The sequence below is a fragment of the Mustelus asterias genome, chromosome 21 (genome assembly GCF_964213995.1).
Source record: "Mustelus asterias chromosome 21, sMusAst1.hap1.1, whole genome shotgun sequence".
Taxonomy (NCBI): Eukaryota; Metazoa; Chordata; class Chondrichthyes; order Carcharhiniformes; family Triakidae; genus Mustelus; species Mustelus asterias.
The window spans coordinates 67,839,448-67,864,894 of record NC_135821.1 but is presented as its reverse complement, the minus strand read 5'-3'; the positions used below and the strand labels follow the sequence as shown (position 1 = coordinate 67,864,894).

Here is a 25,447-nt window from a genome sequence, read left to right as displayed (position 1 = left end):
TTTGTAAGTAACTATAACCATCTCTGGTTGAATTAGCTACTATAATTGAAACAAGCATTTTCAGTGATAAATACTATTGAAGCTTTTGAAACTTGCCTAATGGAAGGAAACTGGTTATAGGTTGCAAGTAAACTAAGATTTTCTTCCCTGCGTTGGTGTCTTTGACATCCTCAGTATGATTTTTCAAATTGTGTGGGCTTCAGATCCAGAATTTGATCATGTAGATGCTAACAATATATGGGAATTTTTTAAGGAAATATTCTGGTCAGGCAACATCTGTCTGGAGACATGGATAAAATTTGAGTTGACCTTTTACCCAAAGTGTTTCTTGCCCTACAGATGATGCCTGACCTGTATATTTCCAGCATTTTCTGTTTATATCAGGTTTTCAGCATCCAGATGCTTCTGTATGGAATTTTTATGTTTTTTGCCATGCTTGTGTAAAAGCTGAATTTTGAGATCAGTCTTTTAGAACAAGGTCATTTGTTTTGACTTTTACATGGGTTATTTTCAAGGGGTTGGTGTGCATGTTTCTGGAATAAAATACAAACCAACACCACCAGAGGAATCCTATTCTTCAATTGTTTGTATTTATACAGTTACAATGAAATTAAATGATTAGTATCTCTAGGATTACACTTTGGTTCTGAAAGCTTTGGGCTCTGACCCCTGAAGGACAAATGTTGACTTTTATAGGAGATGTATGAAAAGTTGCACTTTTTTTAAAACTCAAAATCATGGGGTTAACTTTTATATCTGTATATGTGGTAGTTATGAGCTTCCCTTCTGAAGAAACTTTTCCACTTCTAAGAGAGTGGCTAGTGTTCCTGCTTTCATTCAATCAAGTTCTGTATTCAAGAATTCGGGGCAGTTTGTGACTGCAGTAGTACAGTTGAACAGGCTTTTTATCAATTCGAAAATGGTTTCAGGGAGTATCATAGGCTATAGTAGAAATGTTGTATAGAAGACTGCACTTTACACAGGTGCAGATAAAAGTTGTACAGATATGCACATTATGCATTTCTTTTTGCTAGCAAGAAAGCAAGCCAGTAAATTGAGTTTTTTCTTTTAAGCACATTCTTCATCATTATTGGCACCTAATCTTTGGAAACTTTGCCTTGCAGAAGCTGGAAAATTATCTTTTGACTGATTGCAGAATCGTTTACATCATTGGAATATGTAAAACATTTCCTTGCATTTAAGAGGGATATGGTTAGTATAGATGTGTGTGTGTAATCCTCAATGGATGATGCTGGGAACGGGCATGTGGATAGTGATTGTACATGGTCCGACTGGTGCTTCCTTATCCAAACTTCCAAGCCAGAGTAATCTTCTACTTGAAATGTTGCCTGTGGAAGTAGTGATCTGATTTTTTTTTTGTTGCAAAGATCTTTATTGCACTTTCTGATCAACCAACTTAACTTTTGCATTGTGCTGTTTTCTGTTTTCTCTTGTGCTCGAGCACCTGTAACATTGTGTCACGGATCTCCTGAGTTTGAGGTTTTGCTACATTCTTGATTATTTCTGTACAGAATTAATTGCTTGCTTGACTCCAGCGTACATCTTCCTTGGAGGTCCACATTGGATGACGACAGATTGTGTTGCTAAACTATTTGAGCTGGTGGTAGCAGAATTACTAGCACAGGCAGAGAACGGCCCAGCTGAAAATAGAGGACCTGACTTTTAAAGTTGCCTCTAAGTCAGCAGCCTGTTGACGAAATCAGTCCTGCATTGCCAAAGACTATTATGACCCAAGAAGCATTGGTTTAAGCCACCTTTTCACATTGAGTTTTTGGAGGTGTCAATGCATGAAAAGTCCTCATCTAGACATTGTGCAACAGAATTTAACTTCTCTGTTCATATATACACTACTTCATTGAGATTTCCTGCAGCTAACACAACATATGACATGCTGAAATGTCTTTGGTTCACCAACCTTGTCACATTTCTTTTCCATTCTTGGAAAATAAATCTGTGCCGTGGCTGTTAATGCCGACAGCTTTTTGACTAAGATTGTAAGTTTGTTTCCAGTGAGATTTAAAAAAAAATTTGCAAGGGGTGTTGACTGAGTGTGATGCAGCCATTACGAATGGAGCATGTTTATTTAAAGGTGGCTGTGTGCAACTTTAGTCCAGTAGGTGTAGGTATGACTAAGACACATGGAACAGGAAGTTTCATATTCTGTTCTCTTTCCTGAGTTGGTTCATCTTGGGTGAATAGCTATTGAGTACTTCAATTAGTTCAGCTTTCCAGAGTTAGTGAGAGGGGGAGAAATAGGTATTTAAGTGATGTATTTAATCAAAGCTTGTCTCTGGCATTGACAGATCAAAAAATATAGAAAGGAACATAGGAGTGAATTATTTAACCCCTTGAGCCTGCTTCACCATTTAATTATATCATGGCTGATCTTGCTCTACGACATTTTTCTGCACTATCCCCATATCCCTTGATGTCTTCACTATATAGAAATCTATCAATCTCTATCTTCAATATACTCGACTGAACCTCCATAGTCCCCTGGTAGAGAATCTAAAGGTTCAGTCCTCAACGGCCTACCTTTTTATTCTGAGACATGGCCCCTGATTCTGGACCCACATCTCCCAATCGAGGAAAGCCTCTTTTCTACCCTGTAAGAATTTGATTTCAATTAAGTCACCTCTCATTCATCTAAACTCCAGAGAATGCAGGCCCAGTCTCTTTAATCTCCTTAAATGAAAGTGATCACATTGCTTCAAAAATGAAAATATGCAGAATTAATATTACTTGGCTCCAAATATTTGTTTCCTAGCTCTCCTCCAATGCCCAAGATGTGGGAAAACAGTAAAGGATTATTGTTAAGACTCTAGGGACAAGACTGAGGATGTTGCTCCTCCTAAAATCTTCTGTGTAGGATTGGGAAAAGCAGCTATTTAAATAGTGAAGGGATAGTGTTACATCCCAAGTGTGCAACACAACACCATTTTCACTCTGCTGGATTATGCCAACATTTCTGCTTCACATGAGCCTGCTACCTAACCCTCTTCTAACCTTGTCAGCATACCCTTCTGTTCCTATCACCCTCCTACAATTTTCCAGCTTCTCCTTGAATGCATCTATACTCAATTACTCTTCGTACTGTATTTCACATTCTTGTCACTTTTTTGAGTCTTGGATTTGAAGACAGTGGTTTACTTGTAGCTCCTATATTCTATATAACAGCTACCACAAAACACTGGACAAGTGTCATCAGTAGTGCCCTTGTAATGTTCACTAAATCCAGTGGCAAGTAATGTGACCCAGTTTCAATGTCTTCTCCCATGTCAACATGCCCAGCACTAATCACTCAAAGCCAGCTTCACTGGGTAGGGTGTGTTGTTTGCATGTCTGATACCAGACCCCTGAAGCAACTGCTCTACTTTGAATTCAGTCACAGCAGGATACTCCCAGGAAGTCAAGAGATATTTTGGGCATGTCTTCAAAGCTTCTCTGAAGAGACCAAACATTTCCACTGACATGCAAGAGACCCTGACCGACCAAAATAGAGAAGGTTTATTTGGGAAGGCACTGAGCACATTGAGACAAAAATGAGATGTCAGAAGGTGCACAAATATCCCATGATCCTTCAAGCACCACCTGTCCTGCATGTGACAGTTTGCAGATCACCCATTAGACTCCCCAAGTGAAAGTATTTTCTGTCTGCCCCATTAAAAATATTTCCATTACCTTGGCTGCCTCTCTCTGTTGTTTTTCCTGATGCTTTCTCAGTTGTGGTGTCGCCCTTGTGAATCTTCTTTGCAACTTCTCCCAACTATTCAATATCCTTTTTTTAATATGTAGACCAGACAATTATGGTCTCAAAGCTTCAGTGCATAATTGCTCTGCTTTTCAGTTCTATTAATGAACCTCTGTGCTTGGTTTCGTTTTTCTTGGCCCTGTTGACCTGTGTCGCTATTTCTGGGAATTTGTTTCTCTGTGCACCTAGATTCCTTTGCTCTGCTATCCTATTCAGAATCTTATTCAAGGTGTGGTCGTCTTCCCACCAAGGTGCACTACCTCGCACTTATCTACGTTGAAGTTCATTTGCCAATTGCACGTCTATTTGACACATTTTCCTTGTGTCCTCCTGTGTTGTGTTGGTGCCCTGAAAGCTTTCTCAAGTGCTTCACCTTGATTTTTCCTTCTCTAAAATGGAAATTTCCTGCTGATGTGGGTGTGTCCTCTAGGTAACTGAACCACTATGGTTTATTAAACCTTACAAAAAATGAACTAATTTTCCTACATTTAATCAGTGATACAATCCATTCAGAGGCACTTAAGAAATGTATAAATGCTATATTACAAGTTTTCTAAGATTTAATTGTGGCAGCTCTTTGCTGATATTTTAGAAAAGCTATTCAATTATTTTTACAATACACATTTCAAAATAAGATGCGACTAAAAATAGAATGCCTCCTACATTCCGATCTGTCTTTTCAATTTGCTGGGGTAATATAAGAACTGGGCAGATAACAGGGCTTATAAATGTGTCCAAACAGAAGTAAAGACTTTTGAGTCATTTGGGTACATGGGTTTGTTTGGATTCTTTGAGAAAAAAACTTAAGGGAGAGAGTGGGCTCCATGAGCTATTCTTGTTTCTATTAATAGTAATCTGGTATCTTGCTTTATGGTCTATCATTATGCATTTTGAAGTTAATAACTGATTTAGCTGTGTTTCAATGCTCTAGGTACATTTTACATTTTCAGTAATATGCCATTTTAATTTTGAGCAGTCGTTACTGAAATATTTTTTGTGTATTAATGGCTGTACTTGGCTTCAGCTCTTGACTTTGTCCTCTGAACCTCGCATTTTGTGATGAAATAACTTTTTGTGGCATTTTCTCTGTTGGTTATAAAGTGCTCAAATCACTGATAGTTGCTATTCTTGAATATAGTGCATTGTTTTCCTGCAACTATCAGCTCAAAAGCTGTTTCTACAATACCAGGAAGTGGGCTGCCATAAACTCCAGGGCTGTGGGCCAAGTGCTGAAAAATGAGATTAGTGTAATCAGATCTTTGTCCAACGTGGACACGAATAGCCAAATGGTTGTCTCCTGTGCTTTAACTGTCAACGAATCTATGGGCATTGTAAGGAATAGGGTCAACAAATGCAATATCTAAAATGTGTGGAGTAACTTAATTTTAGTTGTATTGCAAGTGTAGCAAAGCTGAAACTCTAGTTGATCTGATGTTTAAGTTTCAACTATTACAAACGGTGATTTAATATAGTTTATAATTTTCTTATTTGTCAACACCATGGTTCCAGAAGTAATCGGGCGTAGTGAAATTTGCTTCTGTGCTTGCAGGAAGTGAGTGAGATGATATTGTCTTTTAAATCCTGTTAAATTAAATTTAGATTTCTCGTGTTAAAAGGCAATCTGAACATCAGCTGGAGTGTTGGTAGTAATACACTCATTGTACTGTCAGCTGTATAGTGTGTGCCATGTTGGTACCTGAAGAATTAACTATTTTGAACATGGTTCTGCAGCTAATGGCATTTGATATGATCATGCTTTTCACTTGTACATTCTTGAAACCCATAAATTAAAGCAATCAATGATTAATAAAATGTTTGCCATGTAACACCAATCACTAACCTCAACAATGTTTAACTTGCATTAAAGTGTAGCAGTCCTTTGCATTATACTGCAGAGGTTAGACCCAATCTTGGTCTAGTCATTGAATGAAAATTTGTGGTAGATAGATTGATAGGTCCAAGCTGTGCTCACATATCCTAATGACGCGATTGCAACATGACACATGGGCAAGGAAGGCTGTCAGCAGCCAGGATACAAACTATAAAAACAATGCTGGAATACTCCACAGGTCAGACAGCATCTATGGAGAGAGAAATTTTGGAAGTCAAAGACCGTGGGCAGCACTGTGGCACAGTGGTTAGAACTGCTGCCTCAGTGCCAGGGACCCAGGTTCAATTCTGGCCTCGGGTGACTATCTGCGTGGAGTTTGCACGTTCTCCATGTCTACATGGGTTTCTTCCAGGTACTCCGGTTTCCTCCCACAGTCCAAAGCTGTGCAGGTTAGGCCATGCTAATTGACCCTAATATCAGACAGAGTAAATGTGTGGGGTTACAGGAATAGTGCCTGGGTGGGATTGTGGTCGGTACAGACTCGATGGGCCGAATGGTGGCCTCCTGTGCTGTAGGGACTATATGATGCCTATCTTCAGAACTAGGAAAAGTTAGATGTATTAGGATTTGAGCAAGGAGTGTATGAGAAAAAGGAAGCTCTGTAATAGTGTGGAAGTCAGAAGAGAATGAATTACAGGGCCTAAGGGAATGGTGAAGGAGCAGGAAAAGAAATAAGATGGGAGGGGTGAGGTGGAGAACAGTTTCCAGTCTGCAATTAGTGAAAGCTGAGTATGGGAGGCTGCCAAATCTCAAGTTTGATAATCAGCATCTCATCTTTTGAGTTGTTTCACCGAACAGTGCAGAAGACTAATGACAGATGTCAGTGTGAGAGTAAGGTAAGGGATTAAAGTGACAGGCCACTGTAAACTTTCAGTCATGCTTGTGGACCTTACTGCCGGTGTTCTGCAAACAATGACCAATTTCTTTTTGATCTCCCCAGTGTAGAAACCACAGCGTAAGCGGCAGATACAGTAAGCTAGATTGAAAGAAGTGCAGACAAATCACTGCTTTGCCTAGTAGGAGTGTTTGGGGCTTTAGACAATGAGGAAATAAAAGGGAAGGGTGGCAGTGGTTGGCACTGCTGCCTTGCAGCACCAGGGACCCTGGTTCAATTCTGGCCTTGAGTCACTGTGTGGAGTTTGTACATTCTCCCCGTGTCTGTGTGGGTTTCCTCTGGTTTCCTCCCACAGTCCAAAGATGAGCGGGTTGGGTGGATTGGCCATGATAGATAGTGTCAAGGGGACTAGCAGGGTAAATACGTAGGGTTGAGAGGATAGGACCTGGGTGGGATTGTTGGCGGTGCAGGCTTGGTTGGCTGGCCTCCTGTGTTGTAGGGATTCTATGAAATCTGCATTTGCTTGAAAAATTATGTAATATAGAGAACAACATAGAGATCAGGAACAAAGAATTTGAACCCATTGCTTCAAAAAAAGGTGCTTCAATGTCTCTTGATGGACTGCTGTTCCAAGAAGCAACAAATGCTGACCTTGCCAGTGATCATTTGTTGAAAGAAAAATGAAATTCTGAGTTGAAACGAGCCTTTTCTAATCCTAGTTGAGTACTTGTACTATTTTTTTTAACTCAAAGGGGCAGAAAAATCTTCAAGCTTCACCAAAGACCGCTGTCCCTTTTCTCTACATTACAGTCTTGAGGATTCAGGGTTGACCATTTAGAACAGAGGTGAGGAGACCTTTCTTCACCCAAAGAGTGGTGAGCCTGTGGAATTCATTACCGCAGGAAGTAGTTGATGCCAAAACATTGAATGTATTCAAGAGGCGGTTAGATATAGCACTCGAGGTGAATGGGATCAAAGTTTATGGGGAGAAAGCAGGATTTGACTCTTGAGTTGGGTGATCAGTCATGATCGCGATGAATGGCGGAGCAGGCTTAAATGGCCGCCTCCTCTTTTATGTTTCTATTCTGACCATGTAATATGCATACTGAAATTTCTAGTCTTTTTTTAGGTTTGCAGAATCTGAAGTGTTCCATTGTCAGATCACTTCTGTGGATTGTTGAAGCTGCTTTGCAATCAATCCTGTTGGGGTATTTGCTTCACTGATTCCTGGTGTTCTTGCACCCTATCGGATGGTCCTGAAAAATATGTCAGTATTATGTCTAGTTGTGTAATCCATGCCTCAGGAACTGGTAAGACAGACATCTCCAAGCAAAGGTATCTCGAGTGGGAAATTTGGTGGATCTACTTTTCTCTTCCGACCGCACTGGTGTGCGGTAGGATATAATGGTCCATTTACATTACAGCATCGTTTCTTTACAGAATATGATGTGGTTTCTGTTCCATTGAATGTTTCATTTTATGCTCCAGGGTAACCACAGCAAAGCTTAGTTATGTGACTTTTGGAACAGTGCGTAGACCATCTTTGTGCACATGTAATTCCTAAAGTGTCAGTGCGCATACTGATTTTGTGCCTCGTGCTGGTTTCTGCAATAATTTGGTTTTATTTAGTAGCTACTTTATCCAATTCTGACTGTGTGGTGCGACCTTTTTAATGTCTTCTCCCTTGATTGTGCTGTTTTGCTGATTGTACCTCTGGACTCCCAGATTAATTTATTTGGGCAGGTTCGGTTTCTGTTCTTTAGTACTTTAGATGTCCTAGGGGATGCAATCCTTTGATTAAAATAGCTTTATATTTGTGTTTACTTAATGAGATTCTTGTGGCTGTTCAGTTTCTCATTAAATTATTGCTTGAAGCAGAGAAACCTGAAAAGGCTGATGAAGAGGGAATGGTTTTACTTTTGTATAGAAATTGACCAATTTTTTCTCCACTGACCTTTTCAGTTACTAGCATTATGCATGATTTCCATAAGACCAGCCATCTGCATACCTTCTGATGCAATTAATCTAAGGCACATGATGTGCAGTAGAAATGCAAGCTCGCTCTTTTACTTGTACCAGATAAACAGCTGACCTAGCTAATCTTGGACCTTGTTGGTCAGTGGTGTCCAAAATTAGTTATGGTCATGTAGATGTGTATGTGGAATTTTAGGACCCATGTGTAAACCTTAAATTCCAGGTTTTATTAATCTGGGTATGTCTACTTGCTAATCATATCAATCTTGTGGTTTTCTATAACCACTGACGCAATGGTGCCTTTTTCAGAACTCCATCCCCATAAAATTGAAAAGACAGAAGTGTTGGATTGAAACTGCAAGGGCTGGGACATGAAATTCTCTTAACACCTTTCGCGGTACACTTAACGTTGCTTGTGCCTTTTGTATTCAAAGTAAAAATATATGCTCCACGTCCAAGTCATGGCAATGACAGATGTGGTAGAGGTCCTTTGAGGCACAATTAAGAGTTGGGAGAATTAATGAATTATAAGGATAAAGCAGTTACATTGGTCTGCAGCGTACAACGATATATTTACAAAAATGAGTTTGTTCTCACAGCAATAGTAATGATTTTTTTTTTGAGGGCTCCGGCAGTTTGTTCAGTGTTGGGGCCTTCATTGATCTTAGATTGTTGGGAACTGGGGTTGAGAGTCAACATCTCATCTTGTTTCAATTAGCATGCTGCTGCTGATTCATTTCTTCTATGTTCTGACTTCCCCATGTAATATTTTTTTAAAACTATGGGGTGGGGGGGGGGAGGTGGAAGCTTGACAAAGCTAGTATATCCAGTGCCACATGTCTCTACTGCAGAGACTAAAAAATGCTACGACTGAAAAAAATGTTTTTAATTTGGTTATATCAGGTTATTTGCCCTGTGCACTGCAGCATAACTGAATTTGCTACCATTGAGTCCTGCTCTTGGGTTGAAACTCGTATGCAAAACCTTTACGTTTTCAGCGGGGTTCATTTTTCTTGCACATAGGAGCCTTTTATTTGCAATTCTTTTGAGTTGCTTTTATAAATGCAGTATAGTGCTGCTAGTGTTGAATTAGATTAAATGTAACTTGTACCCTATCGTTCACATTCCTCCAGTGCCATTAGTAAGATAAGCACGTGCCGCTCTTATTTTCCCACAGGAAGATTGGGATGCCATGCAGAGTAGGTTTCAAATTCTGTAGATTAGAGTTTTTAAATGAATGTTAACTATTTTGCCTTTTCGATAAGGCTTGACATTATCTCTTGATGCTGCACATGCTGGTTTATTTTGGGAGTTGTCAAATTGAATCAGGAGATAAGCTTACTGAAATGGATGTTGTGGGAGCTGTTAACCTTAATGTTTAAAGTTCTAGGTGTAGACATATTGATCAATTGCATTTCTTCCACAAGTGATGCACTGTCTGAAAATAAGTGCAGCCTTTTGCCTTAAATTAACATGGATTTTGTTTACACTTGCCTTCAAATTAGGGCACACCTCCAGTCTCATAAATAATTCTTATTACTTCAGTATGTAACAATACATTTAATTAGATTTGGAGGCATTCTTCTTGAACCAGGGTGTTGAAGGCTTAACACTTCCAAAAGCAATTCTGCCAAACCTGTTGTGATTTTCGATATACCTTTGCACCCTTAATGAAGCAGAATTTCCTAAAAGGTTGCTGGAAATGTGGAGAATCCAAAACATTTTAAAGTTCTTGATCAGCTTAGACTGCAACATATATCCGCTTGACTCAGTAGGATTTAAGCTTTCATCTCCACCTGTTATAAACCATTTTTTGGCATTTGCTGTGAGATACATTTCTTAAAAGGGAAAATTCCATGTTTTCACCTAGCTATATAATAGCGTTTTACCACCATGCAATAAATGTTGGCCCAGCCAACAACACCTACATCCTGTAAATGAATAAAAAATGTTGGGTAGCATTACTCTTGTGTGTTAGTGGTGTGCACATTTTTCCTGTTGTCCCAGCAGCATTGTGGACCTGCAGCTTTGATCCTTTTCCATTTCCTGCTGAAGATAAAATTAGAATTTCCCCGTTTTGGAAACCTCTTCCTTCCAGACAAACTTTTATTAAATGAGAGGTTTCTCTTTTACATAGCCAGTTCTTTACTTGGCCATTCTGACCACAAACGGGGGTGATGTGGTATCACTAGAGTTGATTTACTGAGCTTTGTGCTTTTTGAAGCCAGAACCAAACCAGCTGTGGTACATGCTATCTTTCTGGGGTCACTTTTTTGGGGTCACTTACCTGATCATCTCCTCCAGGTATTTTTGGTACAGCCATATTAGCATTCCACGTAAAATATAGTTGGATTTGTGAGGTAGATATTACTCTGTATTGAAGGTCTTTGTAAACTTCTGATTACCAATATAAACTGGTGAGGTGGATAATCCTCGTACTACCTTTTTAAAATTTTCTAGTTCAGTTTTTTGTGTTGACTATCCAGGTGCCAGGCTCACCATCTAAGATTAAATAAACCTTTGAGTTCAGTATTTAGACTAGCCCCTTTTAACATTATTTGTACCTTTTTAAGGGTAGCATACTTATAATCTGGGAGGATTTTCATTCTTTACAATTTGGTCTGCATGGACTGCCAAACAACTGTTGCAGGTTGTTCTTAAGAACCAGCTCTTTTACAAAAAAATGTCCATGTTGTAGATCTGTCTGAAGGCTCAGACAGCAGCTTTGATGCATCCCTTTTCCTAAATGCAGAAGCTAACTTGCATCCCAGTCAGTTTTGTTATGGCTAACTTCACCTTTTGAAGGTACTATTAGGAGGTAGCATCTTGTCCACAGTGCAGTTTGTTCCAGCATAAGTAACTTGCCCAACAATAGGCCAGAAGGGGAACAAACAGAGTATTTGCAGAGCCATTTCTTAATGTTGCATTATTTGAATGACATTTCACTGAATTCCAGTGGCTCAAGTTAGCACAATTCTAAGCAAGTGTCATTGCAGATTAATCCTGGTTACAGATTTGGTCGCTTCTCTCGAGTGGATTGTTGCAGCCTTTGCTACTACTGACTGTTAATTGACTTATTTTTCACCAACACTGCATTAGCCTCATAAATTGGGTGTTTGTTTTAACACCAGTGGAAAATCTATCACACCTGATGTTGGCATTTTTTTCCCCAAAGAGCCAAGTTTTCTCCTGTGATCTTGCTCCAGGCCACTACCACCACACTGCTTCTCTGGAGATTTGGTCCTGGGATTATTGACCAAGAAGCTATTGGGAGTATAAATAATTCCATCATCCACTATTTTTGTGCATAGGCTAACTGAAAACTGAATTCAGTTTTGTAAAGGCCTGAGATTTGTGGCTTCTGAGCACTTGTATTCAAAACTGTTTCTGAACTTTTCCTTTTGAATAGTTGAAATTTCTTTTTTCTTTTGCAGAAATAAGCAGAGTGCGAAAGGACATGTATACTGATACAATGAATGGCCTTGTAGACAAGCTGCCAATGGACCTACCAGACCCCATAGGACCTATTATGCAGTTACAAGAAAAACTATTTGTGCCTGTGAAAGAATATCCAGATGTAAGTATCCCTTTTAATTTTTTTTTGGGAAGCTTCATAGAATTTGTAACAGGTTTTCAAATGACCAACCTGCCTTCATAAACAGGGCATAAACTGAAGCAGAAGTTGCATTTTTCTAAATTTAATACACAAATTTATAAAACAAATTGCTGTGAAATTCGTACCATAAAATTTTAATTGGTGATGTATTGCTTTTTATAAATTTCAATCCACTTTGCACATTGTAAACAGTCAAATGAAAATGTGCCAGATCTTATGGCTCTTTAACTCGCATTCAGCTACATCTAATGATGGCTATGATTTGCATACTTTGGATGCTTTGTTCATGGTGAGCAGGATTTCCCCATACATCCAATCCCTGCATGTACATCCCCGTGTAAGATACTGGCATCCTGTTTGTCTTGCAATGATTTTGATTGTGTGATTGTAACCATAAGTTAAAATGCTGTGGGTGGACATTTTGACTCGATATAGATTTGTATGCAATAGAAGGAAAAGAGTCATGAGAACCTGGTGTTTAAATAGAGAAGCAATGAAATGAATTAAAAGATGGCTAGAGAAGTAATCTTCAGAGGGATGCAACATTTGCTGAAAGGATAATAGTGGCAGAGGGGAAAATGACTTTTGGAATCTCAGAAAATTGGAGTCCATAGATCTAACTGCTATTTTTTTATTAAAAAATCATTCATTAATGGATTGTAGGTGTCACAAACACAGCCAAAATTTATTGTTCTGGAGAAAATGGTGGTGAACTGCCATCTTGAATGCAAATGAGTGCTATTTTGGAGAGCTGCTAAGCTTCACTTTCATTGTTGTGGTTTCGAGTTGCATAGAATAGACCAAGAAAGAAAGACAGATTTCTCAATTCCTGGTGCTGGTTTTTATTCCCATTTGATTTAATTGAATTGAATTCCCCAGTCAATATGGTCTCTGGATCATTAGTCAATGCCTCTGGGTTACTAGTCCAGTAGCGCAAACATTATGGTTGGTTCCAGACACCCACTTGGACTATTTCTGTCCACAAATGAGAAGTGTAGGAAGATCCTTCCCAATGTGGGTTTTATAGAAAAGTGGGTTATTGAAGCGGAGAGAAGCAAAAGGATGCCAAGCTTTGAGGTAGATTAGCAATGGAGCAGATGAGAGTTCTACTTTGAGATGAGCACTAATGTCTATGGAATGGAGGACTAAAATTAGAGCCATCAAAGGCAAGACGTAGGAAATGGTAACTACTGGTTGGAATTGTGCACTGACTCTCTGCCCTTCAGCAATCAAGATGCAGTGATTCAACACTCTGCCTCGTACCCTATACACTCCAGTCCAATCATTAGTGATCAGTGGGAGGGCATAATACTTTGCATAGTGAATAGAGAAACTCCCATATGAACATTGAGAGGAGAATAGCCCTCTAGAAACACTGAAATTTGAAATTATGGTTTCTCAATGAACTGCTGCAAAAAACAAATAACTCAAAATTAATTTGGAGATCCATGCAGATACCTTTTGGGAGTGCCACACAACGGTGATACCTTTATCTGTGTTGATTTGTAGACAATTTTTGTTCTTGAAATTAAATGCACAGCAAGAAGTATCAGACTTATTGGTCATTGTTTCCCCACAGAACTGATTTCCTATCTCAACTTTTTTTTCTCCCTTGTCCAGTCTCCCCTTTGTGATTCTTCTGACGCCCTCTGGCACTTGTAACAGTTTCCAGTAAACTGGCTCTAACTCTATTCTTTTCATCGTGGCATCCAATCTCTCTTCTCCAACATTCTCCACCAAGACATCCTGAGGGCTCTCTGCTTTTCCCTTGATCAGACCCAGTGTCTGGCTGAGTTTGTTCTCGCATTGAGCAATTTACCTTTTGACTACTCACTTTTTCTTTTTATTTGTCATGACATACCTTTTGTACTGTAAAAACTTTGAGGCACTCCTCTGATATTCTCCAACTGAGTGACCCTCAAGCAAAAATCTCATTTTTCTGCCACCACCTTTCTCTAAAACCTCAACAGCAAGTCGTCATGATTTAATACAATTTTGCATATGAAATACTATTTTTATTCAAAATATATATGGTTTGCGTTTTCCATTCAAGATTTCATAGTTTTTGGTTTTGGCTTGAATTCCTCAATGAAGGAAATACTGAGCAGCATCTTATGAATAACGGTGATGTTGCACCTAGAGTCAGATTTACAGCATGGAAACAGGTCCTTCGGCCCAACTTGTCCATGCCACCCTTATTATTATTTTTTAAAAACCCCTAAGCTAATTCCAATTGCCTGCATTTGGTCCATATCCCTCTCTACCCATTGTATCCATGTAACTATCTAAATGCTTTTTAAAAGATAAAATTGTACCCGCCTCTACTACTACCTCTGGCAGCTTGTTCCAGACACTCACCACCCTCTGAAAAAACTACATGCATAGATACAGAATTTTCTCGTCTGAGGAAAAAGTGTAATCCAATGCAGCTCTGAAAGCAAGATCAACCAATGCTGCAAATACTCGAGCATCATTTGTGGATGGAGAAACAGAGTAAATGTTTCAAGTGTTATCCTTTCAGCAGAACTGGACATTGAAAGTGCTAAACGAATTATCGAACCAGAGAGAAGTGGGATATAGGGGACAGAACAATTGATGAACTAACAGATTGGAAGGGTCAAAGAACAAAGAAAATTACAGCACAGGAGCAGGCCCTCCAAGCCTGCACTGACCAAGCTGCCCGAGTTAACTAAAACCCCCCTCCCCTTCCGGGGACCCTATCCCTCTATTCCTATCCTATTCATGTATTTGTCAAGATGCCCCTTAAAAGTCACTACCGTATCCGCTTCCACTATCCCCCCTGGCAATGAGTTCCAGGCACCCACTACTCCGTTTAAAAAAAAAAAATCTGCCTCATAAATCTCCTTTAAACCTTGCCCCTCACACCTTAAACCTGTGCCCCTTAGTAATTGACTTTTCCACCCTGGGGGAGAAAGCTTCTGACTATCCACTCTGTCCATGCCTCTCATAACCTTGTAAACCTCTATCAGGTCACCCCTCAACCTCCGTCATTCCAGTGAGAACAAACCAAGTTTCTCCAACCTCTCCTCCTAGCTAATGCTCGCCATACCAGGCAACATCCTGGTAAATCTTTTCTGTACCTTCTCCAAAGCCTCCACATCCTTCTGGTAGTGTGGCGACCAGAATTGAACACTATAGTCCAAGTGTGGCCTAACTAAGGTTCTATAAAGCTCATTGGGAAATCTTGATAAAGGAATGCTTCAGTTGTCCAGTAATGTAACAGACAAAGGTGTGTAATCCCTGGGTGTATTCAGCAACCCTTCGACAGTGCATAAGAAGGAAAATCACCAAAACCCACTTGTGCTTTGCTCCTAGTGGCTCTGGTTTACCCACAATCATTTGCCAAGCATTCCTGTGAGGAATTCATGTTACATCTTTGAAGTTGCAAAACACTAATCAAAAACCTGTTGTTTCTCATCTCACTTAAAAGTGGAATAGTCAATATGGAAGTAGGAAACCCATGTTTGGCTTGCCTGACGAGCAACTGCAGTTGGTCTGGGCCATTTCCCTCCAGGTCTCACTAATAAATTTGGAAGAACATCTTTTGGAGTTCCTGCGATTCACCATCACTTTGTGAACTCCCCTTCCTTTCACCAGTGTTGGGCTGTGAAAGAAAACTGGCAAGTTTCTGGTTCCAATACCTGTGCAGTGCTGCTTCTGCAAGTAATAAGTGTGAACTTTTGAGTGAACATTGATGCATTCTGACGCTAAAATGATGACACTGGAACCCTGACCAGGTTACTACTTTCCTGCACTTTTTAGGTTATGGGTTCTTCCAATCCTGTCCAGGTTAAAGTGCATAACCTCACACCTTGTATTCCATCTGCCACTTTGCCCACTTTCCTCAACTGTCCAGGTCCTTCTGCAGCCTCCCTGCCTCCTCAATACTATTGTCCCTCCACCTATCTTTGTATCATCTGCAAACTTAATCACAGTGCCCTCAGTTCCTTCATCTAGATCATGGATGTATAAAGTGAAAAATCATGGTCCCAACACTGACCCCTGTGGAACTCCAAGTCACTGGCTGCCATCCTGAAAAGGACCCCTTTAGCCCCACTCTTTGCCCTGTGCCAGTCAGCCAATCTTCTATCCATACTAATACCTTGCCTTGAAAACCATGGGCTCTTATTCAGCAGCCATCTTGTCAAAGGCCTTCTGGAAATCCAAGTATGTAACATCCACTGGCTCTCCTATGTAATCAACTGTTACCACCTCAAAAGAATTCAACATATTTGTACGGCATGATCTCCCCTAGATGAAACCCTGCTGACTTTGCCCTATTTTACCATGAACTTCCAAGTACTCTGAAATCTCATCCTTAATAATGGACTCTCAAATCTTACCAACAACCAAGGTCAGACTAACCGACCTCCAATTTCCCTTTTCTTGCCTTCCTTCCTCAAACAGGGGTGTTACATTAACAATTCTCCTGTCTTCTGGCACCCTCCCTCCCTTAATTTTGTTCTATTCCATGGAAAGTTGGAGCCCTTTCTGAATTTTATCTGGCACTAGAGAATTTTACCAAACTCATTAATTTACATGCCTGCTTTGTTTTCAAGTAGCCCACTGCTGGTATTTTACTTTCCGTATATTTGATTCCCCTCCGTGGCTGAAAGGACCCTCAGTCATTGTACTCTCATCCCCTTCCCCCTCTGTCCTAGAACCATGACAGTGTTCCACTTATCCTCATTTTCCACCAGCCTCCACATTCAAAGAATTAGTTTCCGTCACCTCCAGCATGATGACACCACCAAGTACACCTTCATCTCACCATTTAATATTCCACAGGGACCATTGCCCCACCCCATCCCCTTCCCATGGTAACTTCCCAGGTAAGCACAGGTGATGCAATACCTGTCTTCAAACGCTCCTTCCAGGTGATCTAGTGCATAACTTGCGCACTCTAGTTTACAGTGCTGTACCATGCAAAGGAACTTTGGCACCACACTCCACTCCCATGCAGGTAAATGCTGCATTTCCATTAAAGTAGGATCAATATATCGCAAGCAAACACAGCAGAGTTTTTTTTCACGCAATCTTGCACACAGCAAATGAAATGTTACTATATTATTTTGTTGATGCTGGTTGAGAATAATTGAGAAAGTTTTAACAACAGGTTAAAGTCCAACAGGTTTATTTGGTAGCAAATGCTATTGGAGCACTGCTCCATCGTCAGATGGAGTGGAAATCTGCTCTCCCTGTTTGCTACCAAATAAACCTGTTGGACGTTAACCTGGTGTTGTTAAAACTCTTCCTGAGTTTACCCCAGTCCAACTCCGGCATCTCCACATCGAGAATAATTGACCCAGAGAACTTGGGATGTTTTATGCCCACCTGAGCCAACAGGATCTGTAGTTGTTTCACCTGAAATACAGCATCTCTCTGACAATCAGCATACTCAGTACTGAAATGTTGGCTTGCATATTTGCTGAAGTCTTACAGTAATGTTTGTCCCCAGAACTGTTAAACTGAGATTGAAGCTGCTGCTACCTCCGCCCTTAAAGATGTTCTCACGTTCTGCAGGGTGCTCGAGCAAGAAGGATGGTTGCAAGTTGACATTGGTGGTGTAAATTTGGAAAATAAATTGCTGTGGTGGGGGTTGAAAGTGAGAGTTTCAGAGCAGATGGGCATATTTTCAGAAAAATTTGTGAATGAATTTGGTAACTGTTTGGGAAACTGCATAAATCTACTTGGCGCATGTCGTGAAACTGTCTGACTCCCCAATGTTTTGAGGTGAATATACATTGTTTTATGCTATGAACACTACAGATCAGGAATCAAAGGCTCAATCTTGATGTGCTGAGTTAACTGTTCTCGGCTGGGGTCTGCAAAAGGGCACTACAGTTAATAGTATAACCATTTGACAGGGGTTATAATCAGCTACGATTAGTTCTCCTGATCATTGAGCTCCCGTTCCTAATTTTGTGTTTAGATGTCTTGAGGACAAAATTTCTTTCAGCTGTGATGACTCAGATGGTTGAGTAGCACTTGGGCAAGGTGCCACTTGATTACTCATGACTCTAAAGCTTGACCTCGTTAAATGGCTTCAAAGAGAGAGCTCCAAACTTGGTTGGAAATGGTTGAATTTCCGGTTGCTGTTTCGAGCTATAATAACACATGAATGTTCCTTATGAATCAAACTTGGCTGAAGCAAATAGTGTTTGAACTGCTTTGGTTGGTTGAATTTGCAATTCAGCTCATGCACTTGAGCAGAACCTCTTTCCTAGCACTCCATAGTTCCCTCACCTATCTCGCCGCACTTTTGCATTTTAGTTGCTGGAGCTTGACTTAAAATTTTAGCCGACATAGTGTGAAGATTGCAACCTGACACACAATTTGCTGTAAAAAGGATTAATTTTCTGCTGTAGTTTCCGATGGTTGGCATTCCCCAACCTCCTGAATGTAAAACATTGGCTAAATGTCCAGAGCAGCATTACTGCACTTTAACGTAGTTCTGAGAGTGCTGATTTAAGGGAGTGGCTTCCAAAAGACTTGATAAATAATTTCAGGGAAATTAATGTTTGATTTTAAACATTTGCGCTTTGTTTTTTTAAATGCTGATGACATTAAACTGAACAGCCTGTTTGTACGTTTGTTGTGGAATGGAACCTGACAAATCTTAATGGAGTGGAAGGACTAACCATATAAATCTTTTTGCATCAGGAATGGATGGTTTGGGTTTGCTACCTTTTGTATGGAGGACAGTTGTAGATTTGTAGAATTCAGATTTTGTCTTTCAGAAGCAATTGTATTTTACGGAAAAATGTTAATATGCTCAAGAAAATGGGACAAATTGATCGTAAATCGTGAAATTGCATTCAGCTAATATGGGATGATTTGTTGATGAGGATCTGTTTTGACAGCAATTATTTTGAAGGCCACAAGAACAGATCTGAAGGGCACTGAGAAGATCAGCTTTTGAAGCAAAGCTTTTCCTTTTTTTAAATCTAGGATCAATAACCTTGCGTCAACTTGCGATCAACAGATCAATTTTTTAATTGAAGATGTGTGGAAATGTAATATTTTAGTCCTCTCCCTTGGATTGCAAACACTTTCTGTATTGCAAAATGACTGACACACAACAAGCTTGCCTTGCTAAACTTAATTATTGAGTATTGTTAATTTTGGGACATATGGGAAGCATTTTGTGTATCATAGTATAAGCTTTTTTGCAAGAGACAATGTGCAGATTATATTTGGTGTGCTGTGAAATATTCCAAGTTGCGTTTAGGGAGTAAAGCCGCAGGGTGTTGTATACACTGCAGACATTGCGAGATTATTTTGAACCATTTTGTCATCCCTGGGGAAAGCAGTGGTTTTCCAAATTTGATGTCCAAAGTAATTTATTTCTTGCAGATGTTTCTATTATTGACTACTATTTTGATCACCATGTGGATCTGCTGAAATTGGGCATTCCCATCACTAGGGGCTCAAATTCCTGCACAAGTAATGTAATTTTGACGCATTTGCCTTTAACTTGTCATTAAATGCTTAGGAATTACCTTTTACAAGATACTAGATTCAATCAATTCTGCAGAAATTAAGTTCTTAGCCTATAAACTTTAAATTGAAATTAATCCACTTTATTTTTGGTAGAGGGAGCATTCAGAGCAGTGTTTGGCGTGGTATAGCAAGCTAACTGCAGCTGTTTCAAACCATTTGTTTGCAACTTGCATTAAAAATGTTAGTTCACTTTTCTCATTAAAAATGAACAACAGTATGGTATGATTTAAAAAAAATTGATGTGAAAATGTAATATTTTGGCCCTCTCCCTCAGATGAAAACACTATCTGTATTGCAAAATGACCATGACGCAAAACACTCCTGCCTTGCTAAATGTAATTGAGTATTCTGTAGTGTTAATTCTAGTGCTATCTCAATCTCTGCAAATTAAAGATACTTTGTGATTCTTTGCTTTCCCACATTTTTATGAGAAGGTATTCTTGAACTGATTAGTGTATTACCAAAGGCACTAGTTTTTAAGATCAACCAATAGTGAGGGCTCAAATTGTACCCTTTGTCATGAGTCATTTGTGATTAGGCCCAAAAATCAAGTTTGTTCCTGATGAGCTGGAGTCACGCACCAAACTCTCACCTTTGGGTGAATCGCCGGTAATTTCATTTGCTCTGAATTTTATTTTCCTGAGGATATTGGGCATTCAAACTTTGTAACAGCAAATGGCAGAAGAGTAAAATAATAAGGTAAAAAGATTGAAGCAAGATGGAGATAAGGGACTTGGGGGAACATGAAGTGGGATAAAGAATTTGATTATCTCGAGACTGATCTAATTGTACCGTGATTTTCATAACTTTTGACTTTTTAAAAAAACAAGACTTGACTTAATTGAATTTTTTCCCCTGGATAATTAATGTGGCATTTTTCTTTTGTCTTGTTAACCTGCTTTACTCGTTAATTTGAAGTTCATAACGACTAGTTTTAGCTTTAGCTGCATAAAGAAGTTCCAAGTACTGCTGGACATGTTGAGCTACGTACTAAAAGGGTTAGCTGTGAAGTGATGAGTGAATTTAAATTTGCTGTGGCTACATTATTAATGAGACCCAAATAGTCATTTGGGAGATTGGATGTAAGGTCAAGGAAGGAGTAGCTGGTTGACTGGCCTCAAACCAGTAATTCATTAATTCAGCAGAGTGAACTGCAGGGAGTCCAGCACGTTGAGGGGAATGGTGATAATATTTCAGGTTTTTTTAAAAACTGAATTTTCTCCCTCCAGGTGTTTTGATTTGTAGCTAATAGTGGTTCTGGTGTATAACTATGGGATGTAATGCACCTCATCCTTGAAAGCATACTTGACGTTTCTAACCTGACAGAAATTCATGCAGACTGTAATGTTACTGTCCAAAACTCCAGTATAGGGTTTCTGTCCATCTGTGCAACCCTGTGTGAAAAATGTTTGTCGTTTGTGGGGAGGCGACGGCCTAGTGGTATTATCGCTAGACAATTAATCCAGAAACTCAACTAATGTTCTTGGGGCATGGGTTCGAATCCCATCATGACAGCTGGTGAAATTTGAATTCAATAAAAAATATCTGGAATTAAGAATCTACTGATGACCATGAAATCATTGTCGACTGTTGGAAAAACCCACCTGGTTCACTAATGTCCTTTTTAGGGAAGGAAATCTAGCCTGGCCTATATGTGATTCCAAAGTCTCAGCAATGTGGTTGACTCTCTGAAATGGCCTAGCAAGCCCCTCGAGGGGAACTAGGATGGGCAATAAATGTTGGCCGGCCAGTGATGCCCATGTCCCATGAATGAGTTTTTAAAAAAAACTCCTGTTTAAAGCAGTGATATCAGTCTGACCTCTTACAATTTTGCAGTAACTCATTTCAGATTTTCAGCATTTGTGGCACTTTGCTTCTGTCTCTGCACTGTTCAGCAGATACTTGATTGACCGATTCCTTTTTTTTGTGGTTTGCATTTTTACTCATCAAAGATTATGATTTGTGTCTTGGCCCGGGGCTTTTTCTTAAGTCTAGAATTCAACTATTGAAAGCCCAGCTTGTTCTTGGAACTTATTTCAAATGCTGTGAAAGCTTGTGGGCAAAAATAAGGTGGGCATGCAGTTTTGAATTTATGAAAAGTTAAGTTGTACTGGGGAATCTTTGTCCCTATTCTGCTTCTAGTGTTGGGGTTAATAGTCATTTGAGGTAAGGGGCATGTCTGTCTCTTGCTCAGTTCAAAAGATGAACATATTTGGATGGGTGAAAGTCTTTCTGCTTATCTCCTGAAGTTTTATCAGAGCGGAGTTGGAATTATCATGTCAGCATGGGGGCTAAAGTTGTTGTATACAGTATATCTATTTGGGTTTTGTACCCTAAAGCACTCTTACCTTTTCAATATATAGTTAATCTGTAAAATGTTACTCAAAACCCAATCTACAAAGCCTTTCATTTCTTTATAATTGGTAAAATGTCAATGGTTCATTGAATGAAATGCATTGGGTATTCTTGTCCCTGCTTGCATTGACTTGATGCTGATGCAATACTCTTCTCCCATGAATGTAGTACTTGTTGTCTCTGAATTCCTATTTTGGTGTTGCTGAATTGGTGGCACATTGATTTCCATTTCAAAATGGTGGCAGTGGTTAACATTGCTGCCTTAGTGCCAGGGACCTGAGTTCAATTCTGGCCTTGGGTGACTGGTTTTCCCTGCATGTTTTCCCCTTGCGTAGGTTTTCTCCGGATGCTCTGGTTTCCACCCACACTCCAAAGATGCACGCGTTGGGTGTATTGGCCATGCTAAATGGTCATTTAATGCCCCAAGATATGTAGGTTAGTGGGGTAAATATGTGGGGTTACCAGGGTGGGGTGGTGTGGACCTGGGTAAAATGCTCATTCAGCAAGTCGGTGCAGACTCAATGGGCTGAATGGTCATCTTCTGCGATGTAGGGATTCTATGAAAAGTGAGGGGGGCGGGGTGGCAAATATACAATTCACCAAATTTCCAGGGGTGGTCTCCATATTTTAGTTGGCAGTATTGGGAATGGCATGATAGTATTGTAAAGGTATACCGTTCCTCTGACCATGGTATCACTGGCATAAACCTTATTGAGCATCTTGCTTGAGGTTTCAATACTGTAGCTGATGCTGAGGAAGTGGTAGGAAGAGTCTGGAGTTGTGCATCTGCAGTTTGAGTGGTTGGAGGAGAGCTTCATGTCAATGCATAAGACTTGGCTATTAGATTTTCATAGACCATGCTAGAAATACTCAGCAGGTCGAGCAGCATCTGAGAGGACAGAAACCATTAACGTTTCAGGTCTATGACTTATCAGAACTGGAAAAAGTTAGATTTTTTTATTAGTGTCACAAGTAGGCTTACATTAACACTGCAATGAAGTTGCTGTGAAAATCCCCAAGTCGCCACACCCTGGTGCCTGTTTGGGTACGCTGAAGGAGAATTTAGCATGGCCAAATGTATCAGGATTTGGACAAATATGTGGCCTGGCGTCAGTATTTCCATCCTTTTCTGTTCTACACTATTGTTGGATTTTGTGTGATTATAATTGTGATTCTGTGCCTGCAGGATTTGTGTATTCTGTTGCGAACATACCCTTGAACAAAGCATCATATGGGAAATTGTATAAACTTGTTGCAAACATTTTTTACAAAATCAATCAAGAAGTTATTAACTGCAAGTGAAATAGTTGGTTGCTGCAAGTCCTACATAAAACCACTTTCTACTAATCATTGGCAACAAGTATGGAAAATTGGCACCAGGTTGTTCTAAGTGGAGTAAAGTATTATCTTTCCGTACCCTGCAGCCACCAGTGTTGCACAATAGATATATGAAGTGTTGCATTTCAGATGCTGTTGCCATTCCACAGAATCATAGAATCCCTCGTGCAGAAGGAGGCCATTCGGCACATGTCTGCACCAGCTCTCACAAAAGAGTATCCTCCCCAGGCCCATTCACCCCACCCTGTCCCCTTTAATCCCCTACCCTGTACATTTACCATGGTGAATCCACATTTTTGGATTGTGGGAGGCAATTGGAACACTCTGAGGACACCCGCGCACTGGGATAACATGCAAACTCCATGTGGACCCACCGTAGGCTGGAATCGAACCCAGGTCCCTGGTGCTGTGAAGCAGCAGTGCTAACCATTGTGCCACCGTGCCCCCTATATATTAAAAGCTAAAGAATTGTGATCAGTGGTTGCTTCACAATTAAGCATTTCCCCCCTGATTAACTAAAAGAGAACTTTGAGATTTATTTTCCTCATCAACAAGATTAGAATTGATTCTGATGGCATCAGTTCCCTATTTAAACACTAATACAATTAAAACATGCTGCAGATGTTCAACTTTAAATTCCCTATCTTCCCCTCACTTCTGTTCTCCCCGCTGCCCCCATCAGCTGCAAGGATGGCAAACTGATGTCATTTTTCATGCATTTCAAATGCAGTTTGTTTTTGCCCATGTATAACAGGCTAGCTAAATTAACTTGCTAGTTTTGGTATAGTTTACTGTTTTTAGAGGGGGCGGGGGGAGTTGTAATGACAATGAGCAGACAGTATTATTCACTTTTTATATTTCAGGGCAAGTGCATTTACTTAGTTGTACACATGTAATCGAAATGAGGGAGAATGTTAGTCACAGTCTTGCAGGCTGGCTCTCAGGAGAGTACCTTGACAGAGTTCTTTCCTTGAATCAACCACCCAGTTGTATGCCTGATTGTAAATGGGAATTGGAAGCCGCCTATAACACAGTCCAAAGATGTGCGGGTTAGGTTGATTGGCCAGGTTAAAAAAAAAAAAATTGCCCCTTAGAGTCCTAAGATGCGTAGGTTAGAGGGATTAGCGGGTAAATATGTGGGGGTAGGGCCTGGGTGGGATTGTGGTCGGTGCAGACTCGATGGGCCGAATGGCTTCCTTCTGCACTGTAGGGTTTCTATTCTATGATCTATTTTGGCTGTTAAATGTATGAGTGTTTGCCTAACTATGCTGTCAGGACCTCGGTATGCAGGTATCTATCTTACTACAATGCAACATATCTCAGACGCCTGCTATAAGAGGCACCAACGTAGTACGTCGGTTTTACAAAGGCAGTGGCAGCAAAACCAGTGTGGAAAACTGGTGTTTCATTTCTGATTTGAGAAACAATTGCAGGTTTTTTTGTGTTGCTGGCTGAGAACATCATTACAGCTTTCTTATTATAATGGGGGATGGACAAGTGAAGTCCAATTTAAACACACGAAAAGGGATTTGGTAAAATGTTAATTGAGCTCTGAATTGGTAAAGACTGACCTAGAATTCTGATTTTGAAATTGGTTTCTACATGCAATTTAGCTGCTTACCATACAGAAAATTGCATTTTGGTATTGATGTGCTACTGCACATTAGTGAGGCTTGAGTTTAGATTTAGCTTTGCAAGCTTCCCCAGAGTTAAAAGATCTGATGCATTACTCGGGTGGGTTTTGGGATGGGGATTGGGGAGGGGGGAAACTTCCTCATGAATAGTGTCTCGGCTGCTCTTTTCTGACTTTTGACATGGAGTTTGTAAGTGATTGGCTGGTATTTTGTGACCTTGAGTGGGCGTGGTGGTAAAACTCTGGCCGCTGAATCTAAAACCCAATCTGGACTCAGCTAATCAGACTGAATCAACATGGTTTTACAGAAAGGAAAGTGTGCTTAATTAATTTTGTCTGGGTTTTTCGGGCTGGAAGTAGTAGGGTAGATAAATGGGTGCCAGTAGATGATGTATACCTGGATTTCCAAGCGGCATTTGATAGCACTGTAAGCATTTTGTGCTATGAGGCTCATGGATTTGAAGTATTATTAGTGTTATGGAGTCTTGGTTAACAGAATGAAAAGAGTA

The 25,447-nt window shown here is 40.0% G+C and overlaps 1 protein-coding gene across 15 annotated transcripts in view; it reads left to right on the top strand.

Moving 5' to 3' along the window:
* Positions 1-25,447, top strand: part of qkia (QKI, KH domain containing, RNA binding a) — a 100,875-nt gene that overhangs the window by 17,752 nt on the left and 57,676 nt on the right. For all 15 annotated transcript variants that reach the window (XM_078238111.1, XM_078238113.1, XM_078238107.1 and 12 more), the window contains exon 2: positions 11,907-12,049. In XM_078238111.1, the coding sequence (XP_078094237.1) occupies positions 11,907-12,049 (143 nt within the window). The remainder of the gene's footprint in view (positions 1-11,906; positions 12,050-25,447) is intronic.